Source organism: Spermophilus citellus (assembly GCF_964194105.1).
Source record: "Spermophilus citellus genome assembly, chromosome: 13".
NCBI lineage: Eukaryota > Metazoa > Chordata > Mammalia > Rodentia > Sciuridae > Spermophilus > Spermophilus citellus.
Window position 1 is genome coordinate 110,453,258 of NC_138193.1, and position 27,660 is coordinate 110,480,917.

Below are 27,660 nucleotides of genomic sequence, written 5' to 3' on the forward strand. Positions count from 1 at the left end.
AAAAAATATATATATATATATATATATATATATATATATATATATTAGTTGTAGTTGATATAATACCTTTTTAAATTTTTCTATTTTTATGTGGTGTTGAGGATTGAACTCAGTGCCTCACACGTGCTAGGCAAGCACTCTACCACTGAGCTACAACCCTAGCCCTACAAAGTACCTTGATATGTGGTTGTGTTTTGGGGTGAAGCACTTGTTCATCTACTAAAACTATCATTTGGACATTTTTTGTTGTTGTTTGGTATTACTGGGGATTAAACCCAGGGGTGTGATACCACTGAACTACAACCTCAGTCATGTCCATCCACCTTTTAAAAAGTTTTTGTTTTGAAACAGGGTCTCCCTAAGTCTTTGAGGCTGGCCTCGAACTTGCAGTCCTCTTACCTCAGCCTCCTGAGTAGCTGTTATGTCAAAGTTAATCATGTGTAAATTTGGATTCTTAAAAAAAAAAAAATAAAAACTTGTGTGAGTTCTAGGTTTCAGGGTTGTCAGCTCAGTCTTTATGTTAAAGATTGTCATTTCATTTAAACTTTGTTGCTCATTTTAACTCTATGGTACTTCACAATATGCATGTTTTCATTAACTTTTGAAATAAAACACCCAATTTGCTGAATTACAGGCCTCTTGTTTGCAGCTTTGTCTCTAGTCCTAGTAGAAGTACCTGCATAATAAAGAACAGTAATCTAGTGTACAGTGGTTCCTGTGTCTGAGGTGGGATTGATCCTGGGACCCCTGTCCCCTCAGACACCAAAATCTGCAGATGCTCATATCCCTTATACAAGATTATAGAGTCTTTGCACATCTTCTTGTGTGCTTAAGTCAGCTCTAGATTACTTATAATTAATACATTATAAATGCTGTGTGAGTTGTTTTACTACATTGTTTAGAGAATACTGACAAGAAAACTCTGTCCATGTACAGTACAGATACTTTTTTCCCTGATTTTTTTTTTTTTTTTTTTTTTTTTGGTGGAGAGGTTACGGACCAGGGATTGAACCCAGTGGTGCTTAACCAGTGAACCACATCCCAGCCCTCTTTTATATTTTATTTAGAGTCAGGATCTCACTGTTGCTTAGGGCCTCACTAAGTTACTGAGGCTAGCTTTGAATTCGCAGTCCTCCTGTTTACCTCCCAAGCCACTTGGGTTATTGGCGTGCACCACTGTGCCTGGCTCCTGAATATTTTTAATCCATGGGTGCAGAACCCACAGATATAAGGTCCAATTGTTGAGTTGATTTGGGACGTTGTGAATAGTTTCAGAGACTGTTAACTCCTGGAAACCATACTGAAAGCCATGTTGACAGGTCTCTGGTCCTTTTGTTTCATCCTTTTATCTGGAGCTCTGCAGCATGGGGCAAACACTCCTGTTGCTGAGGTGAAGTGAGGCAGCGGGGAGGAGTCTGAACCTGGTCAGGAAGGGATGGTGAAATAGCTGCCTGGTTCCCTCTTGGAGCCAAGCTGTGGGTGAGTTTGAGTGTGAAACACGTGGAGGACAGGGTCACTGGGGTGTCCCCGCCCTCACCGGCTTTTCCATTCCCTGCCTCTGCACTTCTTGTGATCTTGAGTATTGAATCTAGTTTTGTTCGACTGTCATGAGTAAACAGTCTTATTCTCTTGCTTTGCAATGCTACATTTTATATCTCCTTTACTTGACAACTTGTGCCTGAGAGAGATTGTCCTACCCCTTTTGCTCACTCTTCCAAATTATCCAAGCTTGAATTTTCATGTCTTTCTTAAAGATTATCTCTTCATTTCTAATCATATACATTATAGTTAGTGCCATATACACTTACAACAATGATGAGAATGGTATAGTAGCCAGTAGCCATGTGTGGCCATGGTGCAACTGAAATGTTGATTAGAAACGGGAATTGAATTTTAAATTCCACTTTATTTAAATTTAATAGTGCTTGTCTATGTTTGGAGGTGAGAATAGGCTTTAACTATAAAAGGACATGAGAGACCTTATTGGGAGGATGAAAATCATCCTTTTTTTTTTTTTTTTTAATGTGGACTACTTCATGAATTTGCTTGTCATCTTTGTGCAGGGGCCATGCTAATCTTCTCTGTATTGTTTCAATTTTAGTATATGTGCTGCTGAAGCAAGCATCAGGTTAAGAATGTTCTAAAACTGATTTATGATGATGGTTTCACTGCTTGGTAAAGTTATTATGGAAATCATGGACTTTTATCTTTGAAGTGGATGAGCTTATTATTAGCTGGGTGTAGTGCTGCACAACTGTAATCCTGGCACTTTGGGAGGCTGAGCCAGGACTGCAAATTTGAGGCCAGCCTCAGCAACTTAGACCCTATCTCAAAAGGGCTGGGAATATAGCTCAGTGGTAAACCGTCCCTGGGTTCAATTCTCCGTACCACCAAAAAATAAGAAAGAAATGGATTAGCTTTGTGATGTGTACATGTGCTTCAACAAACCTGTTAAAAAGAAAATAACAACAAACCAGTGTAGAGCAGAAAAAAAGGGGTGACGGTATAGAGCTCATGGAGACATGTGCTGGTCAGTGTGGAAGGTGGTGAGGGGCAGTGGGCATTTACGATTCCATTCTTTCCACTGGATGGACATTTCTAAAAAAAAAAAAAAAAGGATAAAATACATTGTGGGCAGCCAGTCTGAGTGTTATTTGCATTCCTCCGTCCTGTGATCAGAGAGGCTCTGTCAGTCACTTTTGTAGTAACCTGGATATTGCACCAATCCTCGAAGTAGCAAAATGTGTCTTTAGACATGGCATGTAGCCCCATGGATTGAGCTACACCCACCTTTTCTTTGTGATTTTACCCCTTTGTCCTATTTGGGATAGAATGTTCCATGGAAATGCCCTTTGTGTGTCCCCCTTCTCTTGCTTTGCCTTTGGGTGTGGCCTACCTAGATGTCAGTCCAACCTGCTGACAGCAGACATCATGAAGCTAGACTCAGCCCCCTGAAACCTGACCTCTTGCCTCATTTGAATTGCTTCTTGCTCTCTTTCTGTAGACCTTTAAGGTCAGATGAGCCATCACAGGACCCCAAAAGAAAAAGGTATCTCTGTCTGTTGTGTGGTTATTTCGTGCAGCCCAGTTCACCTGGAGCGTCCCTGAATGTTTTAGTCTCGAGGAATGCGACAATACATAACAGGAAAAAAACCTCTCAATAGTTATATATGGCTAGTGGCTACCATGTGGGTAGTGCCGCTATAATTGGACAGGTTCCTTGTTCCTTGGTTATGAGGACAGTGTCAGACTTTTAGTTTATAGGCTCTGCCTTGGGACATGCGTAGACGTATGCATTGTACTGTTTTTCCGCTATAAGTTCTTCCTAAGAGGGATTTTTCCTTGGATTCTCCACAGGCCTATAAGAACTTACTAAGGAGGGTGGCACCTGGGCAGAGCTGTTTTTTTCTTTAGATGTTTATCAGCAAGGAATGGCTTATTTATTTTGTCCCAAGTGTATCATGTTTAGTGTTTTTTTTTTTTTTTAATAATTTGGTTTTTTCCAAGTAGCACTCTCCTTGTAAGAAGAAGATGCTGTGCATATTTTATATAAAAATGAATTCCTTAATAAAATGTTTTAATCAAATGAAAGGGGCTACAAGACAGAAATAAGGTGGTTCTTTTACCTGGGTAGGCCCTGCCTCTCTCTAGATGGGCTGATGAAGAACAACAATTAGAAGGGGGCTTCATGGGCTCTGAACAAATGAATTAGTGAAAGGAAGCATGGGGACACTGAAGGTTGTCATTTAGGACGGTTATCTGAAGGCAAGAGGAGGTTGTGAGATAAGGTTGCAAATAGAAGGCAGGAGCCATTGAGGGCCTGGGTAGGCAAAAACCTTAGTGGAGGATTGGTCGCTGTTTCCTTAGCATTATCTTGGACATCTGTGGCTTAGGAGGTGTAGATGATAATGACATATTCTTTTTTGTTTACTATGAATTTAAATTCACTTGAAAGTGAACTGGTAAGATTGGACTGCTTGTTCCCTTGATGGGATATTTGGTCCCAGTATTATCATCACTTGCCTTCACTCGAAAACTTTTAGGTCTTTAAGCAAATACATAGTAGCCATTTAGTTCCCTGTAAAGGAATATAACTCAATTCCATATAAATGACATTTTGAAGGTGACTGAGACCACTTGACTGCTGAGAGCCATAGCCGAGTGAATGACGCATGGCAATTTTGCCAGAACCGAGTGGTTGATGCCAGCAAGCAATTGAGATGATGATGGTTATGTTAAGCTGTGTATTCAATTGTATATTAGACCCCTGCTGTCCCCCTTGGCCTGCTACTTTGGAGTTCCTGGGATTCCTGGAGAGTCCATTGGTTGGGGAAGTGAGGGATTTCCAGTGTGTTGTGTGTCCCAGGAGAAGGCCACGTGCATGGCATGGTGTTTGCGGGAGTTCGGAAATAAAGTTTGTTCCTGCTTGAGTGGCTCGGGATTTGTGCCCAGCCAGACTGCGGCACTTGACATAGCTCTGGGGTGGCTCTAATGGTGTTTTTTTTTTGTTTGTTTGTTTTTTAAAAATATATATCTACTTCTTTTAGTTGTCAGTGGACTTTTACTTATTTATATGTGGTGCTGAGAATCAAACCCAGGGCCTCACACATGCTAGGCAAGCGCTCTGCCACTGAGCCAGAACCTTGATGTCTTCTAATTATGGTTTTTACATTAAGAATTTGTCCCTAAAGAAACAGCTCAGGAGCTGGGGCTGTAGCTCAGTGGCAGAGCACTTGTCTAGCATGTGTGTGGCACTGATTTGATCCTCAGCACCACATAAAAAGTAAATGAGTAAGTATATTGTGTGTCCCTCTACGTCAGAAAAATACTAAAAAGAAAAAAAGAAACAGTACAAACACTCACGGGGATGAATTTTAATTATATTATTTTGGGCCCTTGTGGCTTTTTCTCTCTCAAGATGTTTTCAAACTGCAGTAAGCAGTCCATCTATAAGACTATTGAAAGTAAGGCCCAGGAGTGTTTTAAGGAGCGGAGCAACAAGGTGTGTGGGAACTCCAGGGTGGATGAAGGAGAAGAATGTGACCCCGGCATCATGTACCTGAATAATGACACCTGCTGCAATAGCGACTGCACGCTGAAGCCAGGTGTACAGTGCAGGTGAGAAACACTCCCACATTGAGTCTAGGGGGTTGGTACAATCAGTGTCTGTGTAATAGAAGATTGAAAATACAGGGTTTTAAAACTGTGTGTGTGTATGAGAGAGAAAAAGAGAGAGAAGCTTTCTGGAAAGCAGTTTGGCAGGATGTAAAAACATTCTTCAACTTGCATGCTTTTCCACCTAGCAGTCCCACAGTTCAGAGAATCTTTTTAAAGGAAGTACATGTACAGAAAGGTGATGTAACAAGGATACAAGCTCATGGCTGTATCCTTTCATAATAGCAAAATATTGGAAACAATCAAAATTGCCATCCTAGAATATAAATTAATTTTCATATATCTATACAATAGAATGATGTTTCTATTTAATGACATAAACTGTGGAGAAAGCAGGTTACAATTAGAAGGTACCAATATTTCCATATTTATGTCCCCTTGATAGACTAGAGCCTGGCTTAGGAAGAAACTTTATACTTTATGGTGAATAACTGAAACTAACCTGTGCATATATATTGTGTATTAATGCTATAGATGAGTGCCAACAGGGAGTCGGGTTCTGGCGGCCTAGTGCCATAGCTGTTGATTGCCTGGTAGACCCCTGGTTTTTTCTTTCATTTAATTAATGCGTTAATAAAAACCAAGGACACTGAGGTGTTGTAAAGATGATCTCTCTGTATCCTTATTCTTTCCTACTAAAGTGTGGTATTGATGCTGCCTTATCTACATTAGGAAGGGGCAGAGGGTGGGCAGGTGACTCTTAACTCCAGGGAAGTCTGACTATGCAGGAGTGGTGAGTTAGGCAGAGGTCTTTCCTGTGATGTCGCTGTAACAGCACTGTAGGCGTTTAATGAGGGCCTGTCATTTGAATTGAATTGTCTCTGTTCTTCCACAGTGACAGGAACAGTCCTTGCTGTAAGAACTGTCAGTTTGAGACTGCCCAGAAGAAGTGCCAGGAGGCTATTAATGCTACCTGCAAAGGCGTGTCTTACTGCACAGGTAGTGCTTTTGCTGCTCTCTTGGAATACTGTGGTTCAAGTGTGAATGAATATGCTTGAAAAATAAGTGATGTTTGGTTTAGATGAAAGCATCCCCTTAACTCTTGTTGTTTGCCACGTGCTCACTTCTTTCGTGAGAGACATTGTGTTGCAATGTGTCATATACTTGTAGAACTGGTGGACCTGTGTTTTAGTCAGCTTTTTTTCCTTTTGCTCCTGTGACTAAAAGATATGACCAGAACAATTTTAAAATAGGAAAAGTTTATTTGAGGGCTCATGGTTTCAGAGGTCTTAGTCTGTAGAGGGCAGCTCCATTCCTCAGGACTTGAGGTGAGGCAGACTATCATAGTGGAAGAGTGTGGCAGAGGAAGCAGAGAGTCTCCACTTGTCAGATACAAATACATACCCCAAAGCCATACCTCTCCACTTCAGCTACCACTCAGTTAATTCCTATCAGGGGATTAATGCACTGATTGGGTTAAAGCTCTCACAACCCAATCATTTCCCCTCTAAACCTTCTTGCATTGTCTCACTCATGAGCTTTTGGGGGCCACCTCACATCTAAATAATAACAACCTGTGACTCTTATGTTCACTGTTTTTGCCCTCAGGGAACAGCAGTGAGTGTCCACCACCAGGAAATGCTGAAGATGATACAGTTTGCTTGGACCTTGGCAAGTGTAAGGATGGGAAGTGCATCCCCTTCTGTGAGAGGGAGCAGCAGCTGGAGCCCTGTGCGTGCAACGGTGAGCATGGTTTAGCGCTGAGTGCTGCAGCAGGAGGAAATATGGCCTTTGCCTTCCAGATTCCCTATGGAGACCTGGCATGTCAGCTGCTCACAGCTGGTAAAGGTAGTGATGAGAACCAAGTCAGTGACCAGGAGAGCAGGAAGGCAGGGCAGTGTCTACACACATCTCTGCATTCAGACTCTGGCTCTCCACCTACCTGCATGAACTGCCCAGTGGTTGTCATCTTGCTTCATTTTTAGACCATGTGGCAGTCTTTGGGGTGGGGTAGAAGACTTTTGGGTATGGGTAGAAAACTGTCTTCACCTTTCTCCCACATACAAATCACAAAAGCAGCAGAAGCTGTCTGCCCTCCATTGCCATCAAATTAGTAAACTCCTTCACGAACCCAACCAGAGAGCTCATTTCAGAATCTGAACCCAGTAGGTGAAATTTTTGCTGTTTTCAGAAAGTCTTGTTCGCCTTTGATCACTATGGAGCAGTCTGGAATAGGAGCCCTTATGCTGGCCTCACTGTCAGTTTTCAATAAGTTTCAATGCTCTGTTTTTAAGCCTTTGGGTCTGAGAAGAGGCCTTAAGGATAATCAGAAACTGGCTGGATTCTGAGCTTCCGCACTTTAGCCACGGAGTGGATAAGTTGATGGGGGAGTTCTGTTGGGTTAATAGTGTTAATAGTAACTGGGCTGGGAGATCACCATCCACATAATAATGTAAGAGGTTCTGCCAGATAGAAGGAATAACATGTAAGCAAAGAAGAAAGCTGGATGATGTGTACACCTGTAATCCCAGTGACTTGGGAGGCTGGGGCACGAGGATTACAAGGTTGAGGCCATCCCCAGCAACTTACTAAAGTCCTAAGCAACTTAGTGAGACTCTATCTCAAAATAAAAAGGGCTAGGGATGTTGCTCAGTGGTAAAGTTACCCTGGTTCAATACCCAGTACAAAAAAAGAAAGAAAAAATCTGGGGATGTGGCTCAATGGTAGAGTGTTTGCCTACCATGCATGATGCCTTGGTTTCCATCCCCAGCACTGAGCAAAAAAAAAAAAAAAAAAACAAGACAGAAAACACTTTGTAGATGCCAAGTAAATGATTTATTGAGTGAGTGGTAACAGGCTTGGGGTGCTTTGGAAGAACAGCATCTGAGACACAGTAAATGCCCAATAAATATTTGATAACGATTTGTTTTTTGTGTGTATTCTAGTTGATTTTCTTCTGAGCACAAATTTGGGCTTTCCCCTGGGTCACATTAAGACTGTTCCTAAATTGCAGTTCTGGGTTAAATTTTGGCATTTCTATTATTTCTGTGTGTATCCACATGGCATCTTTTGTGCCAGGTGCTATCACAGTGGGTCTTGGGAAAGGTGTTGTTGAGTGTAGGCTGTGGGCTCATGTTAACTGGCAGGTTGCTCAGCTCCCCACCTGCCCTGCAGGTGGAGAGTTCTGACACTTATGCTGGAGTCAATTGGCTCTGTGGAGTGTACTTTAAACTGAGAGGCTGCTTGGGCGCGGTGGCACACACCTGGAACCCAAGTGACTCATGAAGACTGAAACAGGAAGTTTGCAAGTTCAAGGCCATCCTGGGAAATTTAGGGAGACTGTCTTGAAATAAAAAGGGCGGGGTGGGGGATGGGGTTGTGGCTCAGCGGTAGAGTGCTCACCTAGCATGTGGGAGGCCCTGGGTTCGATCCTCAGCACCACATAAAAATAAATAAAGGTATTGTGTCCAGCTACAACTAAAAAATAAATGTTTTTTTTTTTTTTTTTTAAAGGACAGGGGATGTAGCTCAGTGGTTATGCATCCTTAGGGTCAATCCCCATTACTGTCAAAACAAAACACACATAACCCTAAGAATCCAGGGATTAAAATCTGCAAGGTAACAAGAATGTTAGGTCAAAGGGACACATTTTAAGAGTATTTCTGAGCACAATTACACATGCCTATAATCCTAATGACTCAGGAAGCTAAGGCAGGAGTATCACAGGTTCATGGCCAACCTCAGCAACTTAGTAAAACCCGTCTCAAACTAAAAATACAGAGGACTGAGGAATGTAGCTTGGTGGTTGAGTATCCCTGTCCAGAAGGGGAGGGTTATTATGAAGGGCATGAGCAGAGGGAATACTTTATCCTTGTCTTTTAAGAGGGCCTTTTTTTTGGGGGGGGGGTGTCTGCTGGGGATTGAACTCGGGGGCACTCAACCACTGAGCCACATCCCCAGCCCTATTTTGTATTTTATTTAGACACAGGATCTCACTGAGTTGCTTAGTGCCTCACCTTTTGCTGGGGCTGGCTTTGAACTTGCCATCCTCCTGCCTCAGCCTCCCCAGCCACTGGGATTGGGATTATAGGCATATGTCACTATGCCTGGCTTAAGGGGGCTTCTAAACAGAGACTCTTCTGTGTAGATTTTTAAAGCCTTATAGCTTGAGGACTGTGAACTTAGAAACTGTTAGGGGATGAATTTGGCTAGTATTATCTTTTGTGTGTTGGGTGCACTCACACATGGTATGGGGGTTGAACCCAGGATCCTGTATATGCTAGGCAAGTGCTCTACCACTGAGTTACATCCCCAACCCCAGATAGTGTTAGCTTTTGAAATAAAAAAACATGTGTTTGGAAAAGCATGGTCAGAGAAGAGGAGAAGAGGAAGAAACTGGGTGGCAGAGGACTCAGTGTCAGGCATTGTGCTATCTCTGTTTCAGAAACTGACAACTCATGCAAGGTGTGCTGTAGAGACCGTTCTGGCCGGTGTGTACCCTATGTCGACGCTGAGCAAAAGAACCTATTTTTAAGAAAAGGGAAGCCCTGTACAGTAGGGTTTTGTGACATGAATGTGAGTATTTATGTAAAGCTTGTTTTGAAACAGACTGGAAATTCTTACATCGGATTTGATTTTGCAAAAGGCTGGCAATCCTTATGTCTTTCTAACCCACTGCTTGTTTTTATTGGGATTTTAGAGTTATGTATGGGAATTGTTAAGAAGAAACAGCCAAATGCTCTCAGGTCACTGGAGCTCAGACTTCCTATAGAGAAAGAAGTCTTCTGAACTCAGATGGATAAGACCCTGGGTTGGGGACCTTATGGTAAAATTGGTTGGTTTCAGGCCCTGGGTTCTAATAATTGGTTTCCTAAGTTACTTGCAGAATTGACTAAGACTGCAAAATTGTTCACAGTGTGATTCTGAAGCAGGTACTAAGTGAGTAGAAAAGACCAAGCCTGCTTTACTTGCCAAAGTCGGTTACAAACTTCATTTCATTTGTGCAGAATGACAGGCAAGGGTTTTAAGATTTAGAGAAGCTGCTCAGGGTGCCTGGCTGTTTCTGACCACTGTATATGTGATCATCTCATCCTTACCAGAAAATGCCTGTCAAGCTGGTTTTCTTTTGAGTTTTATCTCCTGGTAATTTTAGTTCACTTATAATAAAACTGGACTAATTGTGAAAACATCAACAGCAACATCTTACCTTCTTAGGTATTACACTGAAATTATTGTCTTGTGCCCAAGACAGTCCACTACGTGATTTAAATGCCCAGTATTTTTTTTTTTTTTATAAAGCCATATTGCTTCTAGATGCATCGCTTTAGGGATAATGCTGTATGTTTTCCCTTCGTAGGGCAAATGCGAGAAACGAGTACAGGATGTAATAGAGAGATTTTGGGATTTCATTGACCAGTTGAGCATCAATACTTTTGGTAGGTGATTTCCCCAGATGTGATTTATTTTTTCCCTTCCTCCTTTCCTTCTCTTTGGGATTGAACCCAGGGATACTTGACAACTGAGCTACACCCCCAGCCCTTTTCACTTTTTACTTCAAGACAGTCTAAGTTGCTAAGGCTGGCCTCAAAGTTGGGAATCCTTTTTCCTCATCTTCTCAAGTTGCTGGGAATATAGGCATGTGAACTGAGCTGATTTCTATAACATTAGAAAAGTGTGGTTTCAAAGTTTGTGCTCTCATCCTGCAGAAAATGAAAATATAACAGTTTTGTTGACCAGGATAGTTCACTCATTATAGTTCTGTCCCTGTGTAGCTTGGATATATGAATTTTCAAAGGAGGGAAATACTGTAAATCTGTCTCCTGTTTGATATAAGATTTATTTATTTAAAGGTAGGCATCAGGGGCTGGGGTTCTGGCTCAGTGGCAGAGCACTTGTCTAGCACACATGAGGCCCTGGGTTCAATCCTCAGCACTACATAAAAATGAAATGGAGATATTGTGTCCACCTACAACTAAAAAATAAATATTAAAAAAAATAAAAATTGCCCTTTAAAAAAATAAATAAAAGTGGGCATCAGAGGCTTGGGTTGTGGCTCAGTGGTAGAGCGCTTACCTAGCATGCTTCAGGCACTGGGTTTGATTCTTAGCACCATATACAAATAAATAAAGGTCCATGAACAACTAAAAAATATTTTAAAAAAAGTGGGCATCCGATTTTGCAAAGCATTGGTATGTATTATGTTCTCAAGGGTACCTAATTTAGAAGTCAGTCACAAAAATAATAGTATCCAAGTGACAAAAACATGGTCTTCTCAAGAAAGGGCTACCAAGTAGTGGCACTGTAGTGGCACCTAGTATCTTGGCATAGTTACTCACTCTAGGGAGAATGCTGGACACTGCAGTCTCTTCGTCCTCCGGGTGCCAAGGTTGTTTCTCTAATAGCATGTGGTGTGGAAATGGTTGAGTCTAATGCAGGAGCAAGATGTTCGTTCCTCTCAGTACAGGGTGGGTAGTGGTGTCCAGCCATAATAGTCTAAGAGAATTCCCTTGTGATTTGTAAAGTTCTTGGTCAAGACATTCATGTTTGGAATTGTTCACAGGGAAGTTTTTAGCAGACAACATCGTAGGATCTGTCCTGGTTTTCTCCTTGATATTTTGGATTCCTTTCAGCATTCTTGTTCATTGTGTGGTAAGTCACCAATTTTTAAGTAACCAAGCATTTTATTAAAATGTTGAGCAATTCCATGTAACATGTAACTTTTGGAAAAGAAAACTTGTTCTTAGCAAAGTCTGTCCTGATGTTTCTACTGACATTTTTTGATGTTTTCTTAGGAGAGCCTATCATATAGACATCTTAGCTGATGGTCTTTTTTCTTATTTTGTTTGAGTGTTTTACTTTAAAAGAAATTTCTTAGGTATTTTACACTTTTACATGCAGACTTATTTAATTGGATTTGCCTGGGACCTTTGAGCAAAGCTTTTTATACAAGAGCATTTTCAGGTTAGCGAGTTATTATCACTAAAAATCAAACGTCAGCATTTCAAAGCTGTTCCTCACATAGTATCCATATAGATTCCTAGCATTGTATAGGGTATTTACATCTTTCCAAAGGAAGAAGGAGCATTCTTTCCTCTTCTTGCTCAAAATGAGTTAACAGTTATAAATTAACTTGGGCTTTGCTTAAGGAATTCCAGGTACTTTATAAATTTGAGCCTTTTTTCAAACTTTTCTTTGCAAACCCATTCACCTTGCATCTATGGGGAATGGGGGCTGTGTGCTATAGAGATGAGGAAGTCAGACTCAGACTTCCAGACTTATTCTCTGACTCATGCTCACTCTGCTCCTGTGAGCTGGAAGAGTTCTAGCATAGCTAGCTCACATGGCAAAGGTGCTTTTCATTCCTACTGGGTTCTCAGACTTAGCAGGTACCTCACTGAACAGTTTTTCCTTAGGGCGGACAGCATGATGGTATGGTATAGGAGCAAACTCTCTGGGGACCATTTCTGCTACAGCAGGGCTTTCTTGAGGTGATGAAGAGCTGTGTCCTTCACGATTGCTTTTACTGGAGTTAAACCTGTTTTATTTACAGTGGAAGTTGTACTAAGGACCACACAGCTACTCTTGATTTCAGAACAGATTCTGTGACTTGTGGGTTGGTAGATGATGGCTTGTTTCTAGCCACAGAAAACCATCATGTCAGTAGATCTGAGCTGAGACCCTGATTTTTGGTGCTGCCTTGCCTTTGTCACTTTTTACGCTTCAGCCACACACAAGAACCAGAAGAGAGAGCAGATGGCTTTGTATTTAGTCTTCTGCAGAAATATAAGGATTGAAGCCCAGCTCCTCCAATAATTTGGTTTCTGTGGATACAGCTGTGAAGAGTGTGAGGCTGTGGGTGGGGCAGTGTGGGGCCAGTGCTGAGAAGGTAAGCATTGCCATCTTGGTCTCCTGCCTGCTGCCCTTGCAGCCAATACTGGTGCATCAGCCTTTTGACTTTGTTCTCAAGATTCCCGTCTTATCTACTCACAGGGTGAGAATTCTCTCAGAAAAGCAGCACTTAAACCCTGCCTTTCCATGCTAATACCACTATTTATACAGAGTAAACATTTCTATTCTCCTGATAGAACTGTAAAGCTTATGCAAGAAACATGTTCTCATTTAGTGCACCCTGTGACATTTTTATGCCAGGTGGAGGAATGGAACCCAGGGCTGCATGTGTGTCAGGCAAGTGCCCCACCACGCAGCCATACTCCACTCCCATGCTGCCACATTATGGTTCAGTTTCTGAGTTCCTCATTTAATCTTAGGAGGAAAGAATATGTATCCACTGAGGTGTGGGTGTGTAGGAATTGTTTTTTCTTACTATTCCTTTTTTTCTAGGATAAGAAATTGGATAAGCAATATGAATCGCTGTCTCTGTTTAACCCCAGTGTAAGTATACCACATGAAAATAAAGAATAATTTCTGGTTACATTTTGAGATCCTATTAGGCAAAGATCTTCAGTTGACACCCAGCAAGAGTCTGTACCTTTACAGCTCAGCCCTTTTGGCTAAAAGGATCTAGGTTGCATGTGAACTCTCCTGACAGCAGTGACGTACCTATTAGTTGGATGGATAGATATTTAGAGGGGAGCCCTGGGCTCCCCTTCCCTACAGCTGTTTGGAGTGCTTTAGCTGTTCAGCACTGACTTGTTTTCAGATCTTTTCCTGTCATAGATCTTTATAATTGAGTTCTTTTGGATGCCTAAATACCAAGTTGTCAGGATATCTGAAAGGTGTTCTGAACTTCTTGGGTTGAGTGAGCCTGATATCTGGCACTTTGCTTTAGCACAAAGGATCACAGTACTGGGCCACTTGATGGGTAAGGTTGGAGCTTAAGAACCTTTGATCTTTTATTCCCATCAATTAAAACCCACATCTTTCCAGAATGTTGAGATGTTAAGCAGCATGGATTCGGCCTCAGTTCGAATTATCAAGCCCTTTCCTGCACCCCAGACTCCAGGCCGCCTGCAGCCCCTACAGCCTACCTCTGTGATGCCACCAGTGTCTGCTGCTCCAAAACTGGACCACCAGAGAATGGACACCATCCAAGAAGACCCCAGCACAGACTCACATATGGATGAGGATGGCTTTGAAAAGGACCCCTTCCCTAACAGTGGCACAGCTGCCAAGTCCTTTGAGGATCTCACGGACCATCCAGTCACCAGAAGTGAAAAGGCTGCTTCCTTTAAACTGCAGCGTCAGAACCGTGTGGACAGCAAAGAAACTGAGTGCTAGTGAGGGGTCATGTCCTAAGTGATTTTTACTTACACGTGCAAATATTTTTATAAATTTGGCCTAGAAGCATGGCATATATCTTGTGAAGAACTGGGAGGAATAAGGAAATGACTCAACAGCAAATGCTGGCCATGTGTTTGAGCTTTCTTCACATAAGCAGTGCTGTCTAGTTAGACCCTCTTCCTTTGAAGAGGTCAGGTGAATCTGGCTTATTTTCAGACTTTCAGGTTTTAGTGTTTTTGAGCTTCAGAACAGCCTTTGACCTGGTGGTGCAAAAGCAGAAAATACAGCTGGGTTAGATTACTATAAATTAACCTTTATATTGATAACAGCACTGATTAAGGGAGATGATCAGTTTTTATCTTTTATATACTGTAATGACCCTATGAGGCACTTAGCGGTTATTTGAGAGGACAACTGGAACAATTTTTTTTTTTCAAGTAAAGGCAAAGGAATGAGATAATCTATTATTGCCAAAACGTGGGTGTTTCTAGGTATTACCCAGATCTTTTCACAGCAGGGAGAAAGCTACATCTAAACTTACAAATAATTTGGGTGAATAGGGTTTTTTTTCTAAGGCTAGTTCTTTCTAGAATTAAAACAACCTAGTTTATAGTGAAGTTTACAGTAGTTAAATATATAGATAGCCTGTTAATTTCTCAGGTCTCCGATTTGCTGGGTAGCTTTTCTGTGTTTTATAAGTATCTTCATATATCCCTAATATTGTTTACTATGCGTTTAAAAATTCTTTATCCACAGTACTACAAAATATGATCCAAAAAAACACAGTTGCCTATTGTTAAGTTAGTGGACAAGAGGGAAAATGAGATACTTTTAACCAAAGAACAGGTTGTTTTGAATATGCTGAGATGTGACAAGCCAGGAAAGGGAACACTGCCTGTCCTGGGGCAGGGGTCTGGCCCTACCAGACCTGATACTTCAGAAACCCTTTTTAATTACCCACAAGTAGATGGTCACATGACTTCTTGCCAAGTGCTTCAGGATTCTGGATGGTCTGTTGTTACGGTGTGAAGGATTAAAAAAAAAAAAAATCATAGCCTGAATTCTGATCTTCATAAAATTACTTGTTTTCTCCTGTGAACTAAAATGTGCTTACCAGACAACACATTTTAACCAAGATGACTTGTAAATTTTGAGGGCAGTTAACCAAACTTGTGACAAATCATGCTTTCTTCTCCTATAAGGACATGTGTTACTCAATGTTATTTGTTACACTAATACTTGAATTTGTACCTTATGGTATTTGCTATCTTTTAACTTGTCAGGATAGTCTTATATTTTAGTTCCACTTTCATAATTTGATACAAGGTGAGTGGGTGTATGTATGAGTGAAACGGTTCTCAGCAGAATGTAAGAAAACTTTTTTTTTTTTTTAATAAAATTGTGACTTTTTAAAACAAAAATTGTGTTTCCTTTTTTTGCCTTGTATAGGATTAACAAACTGCTCAGGATGGCACGGATGATACTTGCACCAGTCAATAAACATTTATCAAAACAGAATGTGCTCAACTACAAAGCTTCCCTGAAGAATCTCAAAACTTTTATTATAAACATTAGTGGCAAAAATTGGTGTTTTGGTCCAGCATAGTGAGGAGGAATTTTAAATATTCTGCACTCAATTGCCTCGGAATCTATATGTTATAATCACCAACTTCAATCTATAAATTAACAACCAGACTTGCATTTCCTAGAGTTGACTAATGATCTCCATCTCCCAGTAGACTTAGTTCAGGTTGTGCTTCTGCTACATCCTTCCAGTAAGGAAGCAGCAAAGGCAGAGAAGAGACCTTCTTCTCTATCAGAGGCCAGAGGTGTAAAAACAGAAATTCATTTCCCTTTGGTGATAGATGTAGTCCGTCAGAGGATAAGTAGGATGAGAAGTCCTGTAAAGAAAAGTCACAGTAAAGCTGTATAGTTTTTCTCATTGCCAGTGTGTGCTTTCCTCCCAGTATGGGCCTGAGTCAGAACTCACCAGTCCTTTGTTTCAGGCATTTGACCTGAATTGTCTCAGAGACACAGCAGCAGCATAAATGTGAGATATGTGCTGTGCTCTCTATATTAAACCTGAGCTTCATAAAATCCATTACCACTATGTGCCTGAGTTGGGACAGCACTATAGGCCTTCACTCTAAAGTGGTTATCAGCTGAAAGAGGCTTAACGAGTGAATGATTCTTTAATGTAAATAACAAAAATGAAAAACCTGTTATTAAGAAAGCTCAGGGTGTCTGGTTGGGGGATGTAGCTTAGTAGCAGAGCACCTGCCTAGCACACTCAGGGCTCTGAATTTAATCCCTAGTACCAGGAAAATTTAAAAAATACCTTGGAGTCCTAGTAAGTCAGTTTCATGTGATTCTTAGGCAAGATTTTCGGGAAATGACAATCCAACTGAGAACAAGAATTACTGGGCTATGACTCCTGTTTTACTGCCACTCCCCTTAATAGCCACCCTCAGAGCCATTTCTCCCTTACAGAAAACTCTTGGCCAGGCAAGGGCTCTTGCCCAATCCACTTTAGAGTTTGCATGGAAAAGCTATATGGCTTTCACAGACCAAGATCATAGACTCCAGTGCTTCTCCCTAAACCTCAGTATCCTCTTCTGGATGGTTGATGTTTCCTCCATTCTAGGATCCTGGTGTGTTAAAATGACTCGTTAGCATAACTAACCAAGTGTTTTAAAATGTCCTTTCCAGTCAGGTGCAGAGGTACACACCAGCTACTCTGGAGCTGAGACAGGAAGATCATTAAATTTGAAGCCAATCTGGGTAATATGGGGAGACCCTACCTCATATAAAGTAAAAAGGGCTGGGGATATAGCCCACTGGTGGAGTCCCCTGGGTTCAATCACCAGTACCCCCAAAATATAAATAAGATGTCTTTTCCTCTATAGCACAACTTTTTGCAACCACCACGTTGGATTCTTAGGCTAAAATAATTCTGGATGTTGACCCTTCAGCACTCAAGCAGCCAAGGCCTCTCCTAATCTGAGCGCCCAGAAGACTCTCAAATAGACTCAAATCCAGTCCAGGATTAGCAGCCTGGAGGCTAGGAGGGCAGTGATGTACTCAAGCACAGGGCTGGGCTCTGAGAACCTCCAAAGATGACTGGCAATGCTCACTGTCCACATGGTGGTATGGCTCTTACTGGTTACCATTGTCCCCATTATATATACAAAATAAGTGTGTGAATGTTAGAAACCACCGGGTCTTTTGAAGGACTGGTATGAATTTAAGTGGGAAGGAAAAATTGGCATCTGGTTTGGTAAGTTCTTGGCTGTTTCCTTTCTACCTTCTTTTGTCCAGATGGCCAAACCTAATGGCTATGAAGAGAGTAAACTGAGTCAGGCTGAGTTTTTTGTTCAAAGAACTTCCTATGCCCTGGATCCTTTTCCTCTGATACTCCAAATGCCACAGTCCCTGTCACAGTCATCGTTTTCTCTAGGTCTCAGCAGAGCAAAGAAATGGCCTTTTTAAGTGCCCTGTAGCACAAGCCTTTTAACTAACGTAAAAGTGAGTACAAAAGGAAAAAAGAGGAAGAAAGCCCTGTGTCTGACTGTGCCTCTCCTGTGCCACTCACTGGGATCTATGTAGGACCTCAGTTTTGTCATAGGCTCCCCACCTAACCTCTGGCTATGAGTTGTGTCACTACAGTATTGACTTTGTAAATGTCACATAGATGGAATCACAGATGTAACCTTTCAAATCTTGCTTCTTTCCTTCAGTGAAATGTCTCTGGGCTTCATCCTGGCTGCTGCACTTCCTACAGCACTTCCCACCTCTGCACTGGCTTAACCAGTTTACCGTCTCACTCTCAAAGGACACACAGGTTGATTCCAGCTTCCGGCGATTATGCATTATGCTGCTATGAACGGTTACATGCTAGGTTTCTGGGGACATGGTTTTCATTTCTTGGGTACATTCAGGACTGGAGGGCTGGGTCTTCTGGTAGTATATATGTAACTATAAGAAACTGTCCAGCTGTGTTCCTGTATCATTCTGCATGAGGACTAGCTTTTTATCTTTTATACTTGTAAATGGGGTTTCATTATTTTAAAACAAAATAATTTAATTAGAACTACATGTCTTAAGCTGTGAATGGTATAGCGAATACCATAAGCTGCTTGAATTCACTGTTTTACTTATTAATAATAAGTCTTAACTTTCTATGTCACTAAATAGTAACTCCTAGTTGAGGGACCAGGTAAATTCCTGCAGTGCCTTCCTTTCTCCAAGCTATCCCACCCTTTTTGCTGAAAGGGCTGGCTTCTTTGTGATCCCACTCATCCTGGAAGGATTGAGCAAAGTCACTGTACCTCATTGTCTTTCTGCATCATGGTCCATAGGTCAAGAACATCAGTCCCACAGTCTTGGGCCACTTGTAAACACACACTGGCATATTCACCAACAACGGAGTTCAAGCGATTTATTTTCCAACCTTTTGGAGAGAGGAAATCCAGGAGGTGACTAAATACAAGTGCTGGTCCTTGTGCAGGTTGTGAGGACCCCGGTGGTTTCTAAATTCCATCAATGATAGCCCCTCTCAGGGTCTGGTTATCACAATGATGGGTCTCACAGGCTACTCTCACGTAGTGCTCTACACAGCAGAGGACAAAGTTCAGTGGGAAAAGAGGGAGCTGTTACTGATAACCACAGCCTTCTGAGAAGCTGAGGAGGGTATTCTATAAGACTTGAACAGAGGTACAGAGGAAGGAAAGGCCCAGGGAGCTGGGGCTGCTGGGCTAGAGAGCAAGGCAGAGGTGACCTGGTCTTGGACCACACCAGAAAGAAAAGACCATGGAAGATGCAGTGCCGAGACCCAGGTAAGGAAAAGCCACTGCAATACAGTGGAAAAAGTTGTCCTCTGAGAACTGGACAGTCCTGACAATTGCCTATTAACTGCCCTATACGTAGCTGTGTGACCGAACAACTTGCTTAACCATGCTGAAATTTTCCTACTGTGTTGATAATGCCCACCTGATCATAGGAACAGTAAGATCATTGAAAGGCTAGATTCTTGCAGAGTATATGTGCTCTACCCCCGCCTTCTTGAAGATTGTATGGCATTCACAAAGCCCCGGGTTTGATCACCAGCACCCAAAAATGTAAAAAAAAAAAAAAAAAAAAAAAAAAGTCTAGTAATGTAGCTTAGTAGTAAAGCATTCCTGGGTTCAAACTGTACCATTGAGCTTACTCCCCAGCCCCATCATGTTTTTATTTATTTTGGGGGGACTGAACCCAGGGCCTTATGCATGCGAGGCAAATACTCTACCAACTGAGCTATATCCCAGCCCCACATCAGGTTCCTTTTTAAAACTTTGTTTACAAAGTTTTGAGTCAGGATCCTACCAAGTTGACTAGACTGTCCTCAGCCTCCTGCATAGGTGGGAGGTGTGTGCTACTGCTCATGGCTGCCTGTGCATATTTGACTATGTCATGCTGCTTCATCCTTTCCCCATCAGAGGAGAGTGGAGCTAGAGCTAAAGCCAGTGAGAAGCTCAGGAGGCTGCCACAACAGAACTAGGGGTATGGGCAGGACAGTGAGAGCTGGTGGAGATGTGCGATTATAACAGGAGCAAATGGGCAAATGGAGGTGGAGATAAAGGAGAACCTATACCTATGCTGGCCTGGGTTCCTGTCTGAGAGAAGGAAAGAATAAACTCTTCCCAGGTATTGACAGATCACCTGTGTTTCACCTCTTTTAACTTGTTCTACGATAATCTGTTCTCTGAGTTTAAGGCAGCTTAGAAAAATTCCACAATGCACCTTTTCAACCAAATATGTGTAAACATGAGAAAACAGCAGCTTTACATAGAAGAAACATTTTTACACAAAAGAGATCTTATACCATTATACTTTTTCTTACAAATGATGAAGAATAGAAAAAAAAAAAAAAAAAAGGATGAGTATTCTTTTGGCAGAGTGGAAAGGGCCATCTCTCATGGCCCCTAATGAAGAGATGGGCAAAGCTAGCAGCTTCAAGAACATCCTGATACCAAGAAGTCATGAAAAACACCACAAATGTTGAGTAGGTGCCCAGGATATATATCTAGCCCTTGGACTCAGCATCTCTCAAAGCACTGCAGCTAACCTGCCAGTTCTCTGCACACTCTCAATGGGCTTTCATGTATGATGGAGCTGGCAACTATAAAGTCCAGGCCAGTGGTTCCTTCCTGACTTACCCAAAGCCAGAAGCCCTTTTCTGTCAAAGTTATTGGTAAGACATAATGGAAGTTGACCGAAAACAGACTAATACAGGGCCCACAAGCAGGAAGTACTGCCCTCCCAATGTCTTTTGAGTGTTCATGTCCAGGTTTGATGCCTCTAGGCATGGCTGGCTTACCTTGCATGATGCACTCCTTTTCCCAGGCTGTTTCACAAAGCGGAGGTGGCGTGATGAGTATGACTCGATGCTCAGGGACATCCACTGATTTCAGGTACTGCACCATGCTTTTTAAGTTTGCAACATACTCTTCCAGGGGAATGTGCTGCTTGGGATTCTCATCTGTTCATAAAGGACACATTTTTTGGCTCAAAGTGGCAATGATTAAAATGAAACCACTTTCATGGCATGCACACAATTCTTGAAGTCACTGGGGAACTGTTAAGGTTTCCTCCTTAAAGAATTAAAATGTAACCCGGGCGCAGTGGTGCATGCCTGTAATTCCAGAGCTCAGGAGGCTGAGACAGGAGAATCCTGAGTTCAAGCCAGTCTTAGCAAAAGCAAGGTGCTAAGCAAGTCAGTGAGACCCTGGGGACGGAACCCAGGACTTTGTGATGCTACTAGGCAAGCACTCCACACTAACCTACACCCCAGCTCCAACATAAGTTATGTCAAAATTTAATAAACTGGTTTTTTCTTTGCAATTTCCTTAGTTGCTTGTGTGCTTAGAAAGTATTTATCCTTATTCTACATATGATTAAAATTCACCATTAAAATTTCTTTTAAGATTTTGATTCAATATAAAATGCAAAGGGAATATTTACTTTATTTTCCTCAAATTTCTTACATCCTTTCTCACTAGTGAAATGCAAATTGCAGGGGTGTATATTGAGCCCTGTTGCCAATTGTACCCACTAAAGAGAGAATTGGTGTGAATATACTATGTAACAACCAGAGACATGAAAAGTTGTGCTCTATATATGTAATAAGAATTGTAATGCTTTCCACTTATATATAAATAAAAACACGCACAAAAAGAGAAACACTGGAAATACAGCATAACACTAATGGACTCCAGAAACAAAGTGCTGCAGTTTAAGTCTGCCAACGATGGAGGGATGGGAATAAAAACCACCCACAGCAGAGCCAGAAGAAATCCACATAAACAAATTCAAGGAATGCATATGTTTGGTGAAACTTTCTCTTTTGGAATATAAGTAAACAGTTAAAAGTATATAAATCCAAGTTTGCTCTAATGTTAAAATGACTAAAAATTAACTAGGAAAACAAAAATGCCATTACCTTTTAGTGCACTGTCATTGGCGCCAAAGAAAATTGTAACTACTACTGGGTTGTCCAAATTGTTCCCTTTCCTGATTAGTCTTGGAAGAATAATTTTGGCCCATCTGGTGTTGTAACCTGAAAATCCACGATTCAGAACATCACATCTTCTGAAATGAAAGATTGTTAAAAGATTTAACTGAGCCAAGAATTGCTTGGTAGCCCACTTTAGCAAGGGTGTGCTGGGCTTCTAATCCCAGCACGTGGCTTTGACCCAGCCCAGCTTTCACTTCAGTAAAATCAAGTACAGGGTTGAAACGTGCTGATCTCTCTTAAGTCAGTTGTAGGACACAGGTAAATCACCATACTCCTCAAAGAGGGAGGTGATAAATTATGTTGAAGGGGTTGATTTAGTCTGAAGACTTTCATGGTAGTATAGAGAATAACTTTAAAACTGTTCACAACAGATGGATATTAATGTGATCAAGTACAGTATCTTAGAAAATCACTAACAAACTGAAACTCAATGGTTTTGTTTGAGGTGTTTGAAATATTTTAGACTTTTGGTTTCAAATGATTTTATTATTAGTTTTTAACTAGTTCATTAACAGGCATCTCTCCCCAACCCCTTCTTAAAAATAGTTTGACTCAAGCTAGGTATGCAGGCACATGCTTATGATCCCAAGAATTGGGGCATCTTAGGTAGGAGGACTGCAAGCTCGAAGCCAGCCTCAGCAATTCAGCAAGACTTGTCTCAAAATAAATAATAAAAAGGGCTGAAGATAATTTGACTGATACAATGAAGAAAAAAAAACACACACCATACCACCACCGCCACCACCACCACCACACGCACGCACACACACACACACACACACAATACAACCATGGCTTTTGAACCAGGTTGCGGGGGTTTACATGCCAGATCCATCCTTGGCTAGTGTGTCCCTGACATGAGGGAAATCCCACTTCAGGATCACACTACTTTAGAACCCCTTAGATGTTATTAGTCACATGACAGGGGCTCTATCATAAAAGAAAGTTATTTTGGTAAGTAATAATATCAGAATAATTCATAGTGGGAAGGATGGATGGGATAATTATATCCTTTGCTTCTGTAGATGATTAAAAGCTGTCCATAATAAAAAGGTCTTTAGAGGTATTGGTGCACACCAGGAATCCCAGCATACTGGAAGTAGGAGGATTGTGCCCCCCTGGGTTCAATTTCCAGTATTATTTATGTTGAATAGATAATAAAATTGTATTTTAAAATAAAATGAGCCAGCACGGTTGCACATACCTGTAATTTTAGCAGCCTGGGAGGCTGAGACAGGAGAATCTCAAGTTCAAAGCCAGCCCCCGCCACTGTGAGTGCTAAGGAACTCTGAGACCTTGTCTCTAAATAAAATACAAAATAGGGTTGGGTATGTGGCTCAGTGGTCTAGTGCCCCCAAGTGCAATCCCTGGTACCAAAAATATATATAAATAAAATGAATCTGCAGTTTCAACTTTATGATTAGAAAACTGGTGTTCATTTTGGTATATGGTTCAAATTCTTACATGTAAAACAATAAAATGAAAAAAATTGCAGTACCAGTAATTGAAGGCTGCAGTGCCAGGCGGCAGACTCCAAGGAAGGCAGGAAGGGTCTCATTTTCATGGACCTACTCTGAAAGCTCTCAAGTAGCATTTGTACATCTTGGGAACAACAACAACAACAAAAACCCAGCCATATTTATTTGTAAACGAGCCTGAATGTTTTTATTTGTAAAGATTCCAGGAAGCTAACAAGCCATTTAGAATCCAGCCACAACACTTTAAAATGGAAGTTCTCTAGAATTTTAACGAAGTGGGTATGTCTTACATTCATTCAATGGTGTAGTCACTGTAGCATTTCAAAAACAAAGGGCAGGGCTAGGGCTGTAGCTTATTGATAGAATGTATGCTTAGCATGCAAGAGCCCTGGGTTCAATTCCCAGCAACTCTCCCCAGGACACATTCTTTTTAAGAAGGGCAAAACAGTTTCATAAGACAGAGTCATAGCAGTACAACCACGAGGTCTGGAATCCTAGCAGCTGTGCCTGGATTTTCCCATCCTTGACTAACAAGAAGGCACTGGCCAGGTACTAATTCTCATCTGCCAGACTGAGTGAAAATTAAATGTAAAGGCTAGACACACATAAGGAGCTCAATAATTGGCAGTCAGATTTAAAAAAATATATATATCATTATATGATCGTTTGGGAGTCAAGACCAGGACAAAAGTACCAGTGAGGCCCAGGGTTGAAAGTGTTAAAAGATTCCCTTCCAAAAGAGAAGCATATCCGAATTTCTCTGGGTTGAATAAAAAAGCCAGCAGTATCTTAAGTTATTCAAAAGGCTAAAGAAACAGGAAAATCAAAAACTTGCATATAAAATCATAGATAATAACAGGAACTTAAATCCATATGAAGATGAAAAAGGATAAGAATTAACTAGACTCCTTCAAAAACATGCAGGTCCTACAAACTGCATTCCATACTGTGCACACCTGCTGAAACAGAAGGATCACAGGTAGAGATAGCTTGGGCAATTTCAAGACCCTGCCTCAAAATTAAAAGGGCCCAGGGTGTCAAAATGCCCTGAGTTCAATCCTTAATGCTATGAAAGAGAAGAAAAACCTGCTTTCCAGAAAAATAAATTAGGTGCTTTATGAATGACAGTAGACAACCACACATCAAAGAAACAGCAGCTTTTAAAAACTGAAAAGGGTGAGTTTAACTCTTTCAAACTCAGCATTTTGGGTTTCAGAAAACTTGGATATTGTTTAAAAATTATGAAAATGTATCAATAAATTTAAATTTTGTTAAAATGCTTTTTGCTATGAGTTTACAAGAGCCTGTTTAAAAACTTATGTCACTATGGGCTGAGGACTGTACACTTAATTCTGTATTTTAAAATTCACTGGTGTCCATGGAGGCAGTACAGATGGATAGTTACAATAAGGCATTTCTTAATAAGATTAGGTTAAATTAAAACATCAGGAACAGTTCAGGGTTGTGCAGATGGCTGAAGCAAACATAGGAACCTACTACAAAAATTCACCCCCAAGCATGCAGAGATAACCACTGAATGTGTCACTCAGAACTCATTTGATATGAAACAGCAGCCTCTGCTGCTATAGTGTTACAGCAGACCCCAGCCACCTGCCAGTACCTCCTTTCCAGGATCTTGTTTCATGAATTTGAAGAATGAAATTCAGATAAGAGTAGGATTTATTAAAGTGAAAAGAGTCAGAGCTCCTGTAGCACAAAAGAAACCAAAAGGGGTGTCTTTTTTTTTTTTTTTTTTCCTTTTTTGGTACTGGGGATTGAATCAGGTGTACTCTACCACCGAGCCACATCCGCAGCCCTATTTTGTATTTTATTTAGAGACAGGGTCTGACTTTCTTAGCATCTCGCTTTTGCTGAGGCTGATTTTGAACTCGAAATCCTCCTGCCTCAGCCTCCTGAGCTGCTGAGATTACAAGAATGCACCACTACACCCGGCTAGGGTTGCCACTTTAATGTACTAGCCTGGGGCTTATATAGTTGCTGGGTGGGGGAACTCAATATCTATGCTTGGAACAGTTCTAATGCTATTAGTCAAAACCTATGCTGAACATGTACTGGAAAAATATCTAGGCTATTGGTTTGTCTGGAAACTACCTAATTGGCTGTGCTCTTTTAGCCCTTAGTTTGAATTTTCCTATCATCTCCATTAAGGCCCACCTCCACTTCCATTTTCCAGGGACTAGGTTTGGCTGGAATGTTTCCGATTATTCTCATGAACAGGTACAATCGAAAAGAGCCTTAATTGGGGCCCATTACCTTGACTACCTGACCATTTTACTATCTATCCTACCTTGAGGGTGCACTTGAATTTTTCTGGTCTCACAGCAGTGAATGGAGATGCCATTCAACAGGCCAGCGATCCTTTGAGGTAACACTTGCTCACCATAGAGCTTCCTAGTTCCTGATAGGTATCTACCTACGGGCTGGGGATGTGGCTCAAGCGGTAGCGCGCTTGCCTAGCATGCGTGCGGCCCAGGTTCGATCCTCAGCACCACATACAAAGATGTTGTGTCTGCCGAAAACTAAAAAATAAATATAAAAATTCTCTCTCTCTCTCAAAGAAAAAAAAAAGGTATCTACCTACTAGAAGAATATGGGTTCGGTATACCATTCCATTCAAAATGAATCCAACTTTGAGGTTTTTAAAAAATGATTTTTTTCTATCCACCTCCACTAATTTAAATCATAGCCATCATAACTGAAAAAACGACTAGTTTTCTTTAGACGGCAAACAGTCAAAATTTTTGGTTCCACAGTTTTTGTGTTTGATTTCACATGGTGCCAAAGCTTTTTGATGAATCCTGCGTGGCTGCCCTTTCTGTTTCTCTAACCATACATTGACTAAGAAAGGAAAGCTGAGATTAATAAAGAATTCGTGGTATCGTTCACTTTGAGATGACATTTACCATCAGTAAATACCCAGTATTAATCTAGAAACTATTCTCACCTGACCAGTTTGTCAGCCAATGATGCTCCCCATCCACCCTGCTGAAAAGAAAACTGAAGAAAGAGAAGCCCATTACTACTAATCGGTATACTCAGAACATTAAGCATGGGAACTTGGGTCAGCAGCTCCTCTAGTTGTGTACTTCCTGAATTCCTGCCCTTCCTCACTCGGGAGGACGTCTTGGGGCCAACTGCAGCTTCACCTGGCAGAACTCTAGGAAAGTGGATTTAAGCCAGCCACCTATTAGAGACCTAATACTGGAGAAATTTGTCACCTAAAAAGGTACTACTCAGGTGTGGTGAGCCACGCCTGTAATCTCAGTGACTCCAGAGGCTGAGAAGGAAGTCGAGTTTTCAAGGCAGCCTCCACAACTTAGTGCAACCCTGTGTCGGAATAAAAAAGGCTAGTGGTGAACGGTGAGTGCAGGTACTAGGAGGTGAAATCACCTGTGCGTGCAGCTAAGAGACGGGTCCACGCTGTACCAGGGGAACCGGCCACTGCTTCCTTAATGACGTAACTCAGGTGGACACTGCCACGACACACATTCACAAGGGCCTCAGAGGTTCTTACTGCCCTGATCCTAACACTGATGGCGTATCTACACAGACGCCTGATTCAGATGTCTGCACGTTGGGGAGCTACAGGAACGCCACCTACTATCCTTCCGAAATCATGTATTTAGAACAATTTTCCTTGCCGGGCGCGGTGGCGCACCCCGTCATCCCAGCGACTCCGGAAGCTGTGGCAGGAGGATCGCAAATTTGAGGCCAGCCTTGGCAGCCAAGCAAGACCCTGTCTAAAACGTCAAGCCCCGTTCCTAAGAAACGTTCTTCCCTGGATGGGCGTTGAAATGGCCCCGGGTGGAGAGCTCTTCCTGCTTTCCTCTTGAGGGCATTTCCAAGGTCCACCCACCAACTACGGCCCGCCGGTGCCCAGGCAGGGCCTCAGGAGCCGCCGCTCGAGCGACCCGCGCCACGGCGCCGCGGCCGAGCTTCCGGGGCGATCGGGGCGACGGTACCTGAGTGATGGAGTCCCCGAAAAGCAACACTCGAGGCCAAGGCAGAGAGCTCCCGCCAGACATCCCCGCACAGGCCGCCACACTCCTGCGCGCGGAACGCCGAGTCCAGGCCGGATATCCCGCGGGAGGCTCGGAGGCTGGCGCTCGCGGGCCAGGCGCTCGCGGGGGCGTGGCCTTCGGGAGGCGGGCCCTCGGGGGCGTAGCCCTCGGAAGGGGGGCACTCGTGGGGTGGGCGTGGTCTAGTTCATAAGAAAGTTCAGCCTCCCGTATCTCGCGGGTCCGGATGGGATGG

At 42.0% G+C, this 27,660-nt stretch overlaps 2 protein-coding genes across 17 annotated transcripts in view; one reads left to right on the plus strand and one right to left on the minus strand.

The window, feature by feature from the left end:
• ADAM17 (ADAM metallopeptidase domain 17) overlaps positions 1-15,743 on the plus strand; it is a 57,885-nt gene extending 42,142 nt beyond the window's left edge. For 2 of the 4 annotated variants that reach the window (XM_081265104.1, XM_081265107.1), the window contains 8 exons: positions 4,919-5,118; positions 6,011-6,114; positions 6,724-6,858; positions 9,560-9,690; positions 10,472-10,550; positions 11,675-11,763; positions 13,456-13,506; positions 14,002-15,743. In XM_081265104.1, the coding sequence (XP_081121230.1) occupies positions 4,919-5,118; positions 6,011-6,114; positions 6,724-6,858; positions 9,560-9,690; positions 10,472-10,550; positions 11,675-11,763; positions 13,456-13,506; positions 14,002-14,352 (1,140 nt within the window). In that variant the 3' untranslated portion in view covers positions 14,353-15,743. Of the gene's footprint in view, positions 1-4,918; positions 5,119-6,010; positions 6,115-6,723; positions 6,859-9,559; positions 9,691-10,471; positions 10,551-11,674; positions 11,764-13,455; positions 13,507-14,001 lie in introns of those variants that run through there. The other 2 variants (XM_081265105.1, XM_081265106.1) reach the window with 2 other exon arrangements.
• Positions 113-27,507, minus strand: IAH1 (isoamyl acetate hydrolyzing esterase 1 (putative)). Of its 13 annotated transcripts, none has more exons than XM_081265120.1 (7): positions 27,369-27,451; positions 26,351-26,403; positions 23,112-23,209; positions 21,833-21,949; positions 20,711-20,872; positions 18,684-18,805; positions 15,875-16,256 (listed from the first exon to the last, which is right to left on the minus strand). In XM_081265120.1, exons 5-7 carry the CDS (start codon positions 20,814-20,816, stop codon positions 16,071-16,073), a joined length of 414 nt encoding a protein of 137 aa, XP_081121246.1. In that variant the 5' UTR covers positions 20,817-20,872; positions 21,833-21,949; positions 23,112-23,209; positions 26,351-26,403; positions 27,369-27,451; the 3' UTR covers positions 15,875-16,070. The 13 variants fall into 13 exon arrangements, with proteins under 13 accessions (XP_081121241.1, XP_081121246.1, XP_081121245.1 ...); XM_081265119.1 differs by having other exon boundaries at positions 21,833-21,978; XM_081265116.1 differs by having other exon boundaries at positions 21,833-21,981.
• Between the last annotated feature and the right edge of the window lie 153 nt (positions 27,508-27,660).

Excerpts from the sequence above, each read along its gene's own strand:
- IAH1 (XM_081265109.1), bottom strand. The coding sequence starts at position 27,431 with ATGTCTGGCGGGAGCTCTCTGCCTTGGCCTCGAGTGTTGCTTTTCGGG. Across the intron at positions 26,404-27,368 it reads TCGGGGACTCCATCACTCAG|TTTTCTTTTCAGCAGGGTGG; the intron begins GTACCGTCGCCC and ends CTCTTTCTTCAG. Across the intron at positions 16,257-18,683 it reads TGATGCAGAAAGACAATGAG|GACTTCTCATCCTACTTATC; the intron begins GTACAGTGACTT and ends TTTTCTTTACAG.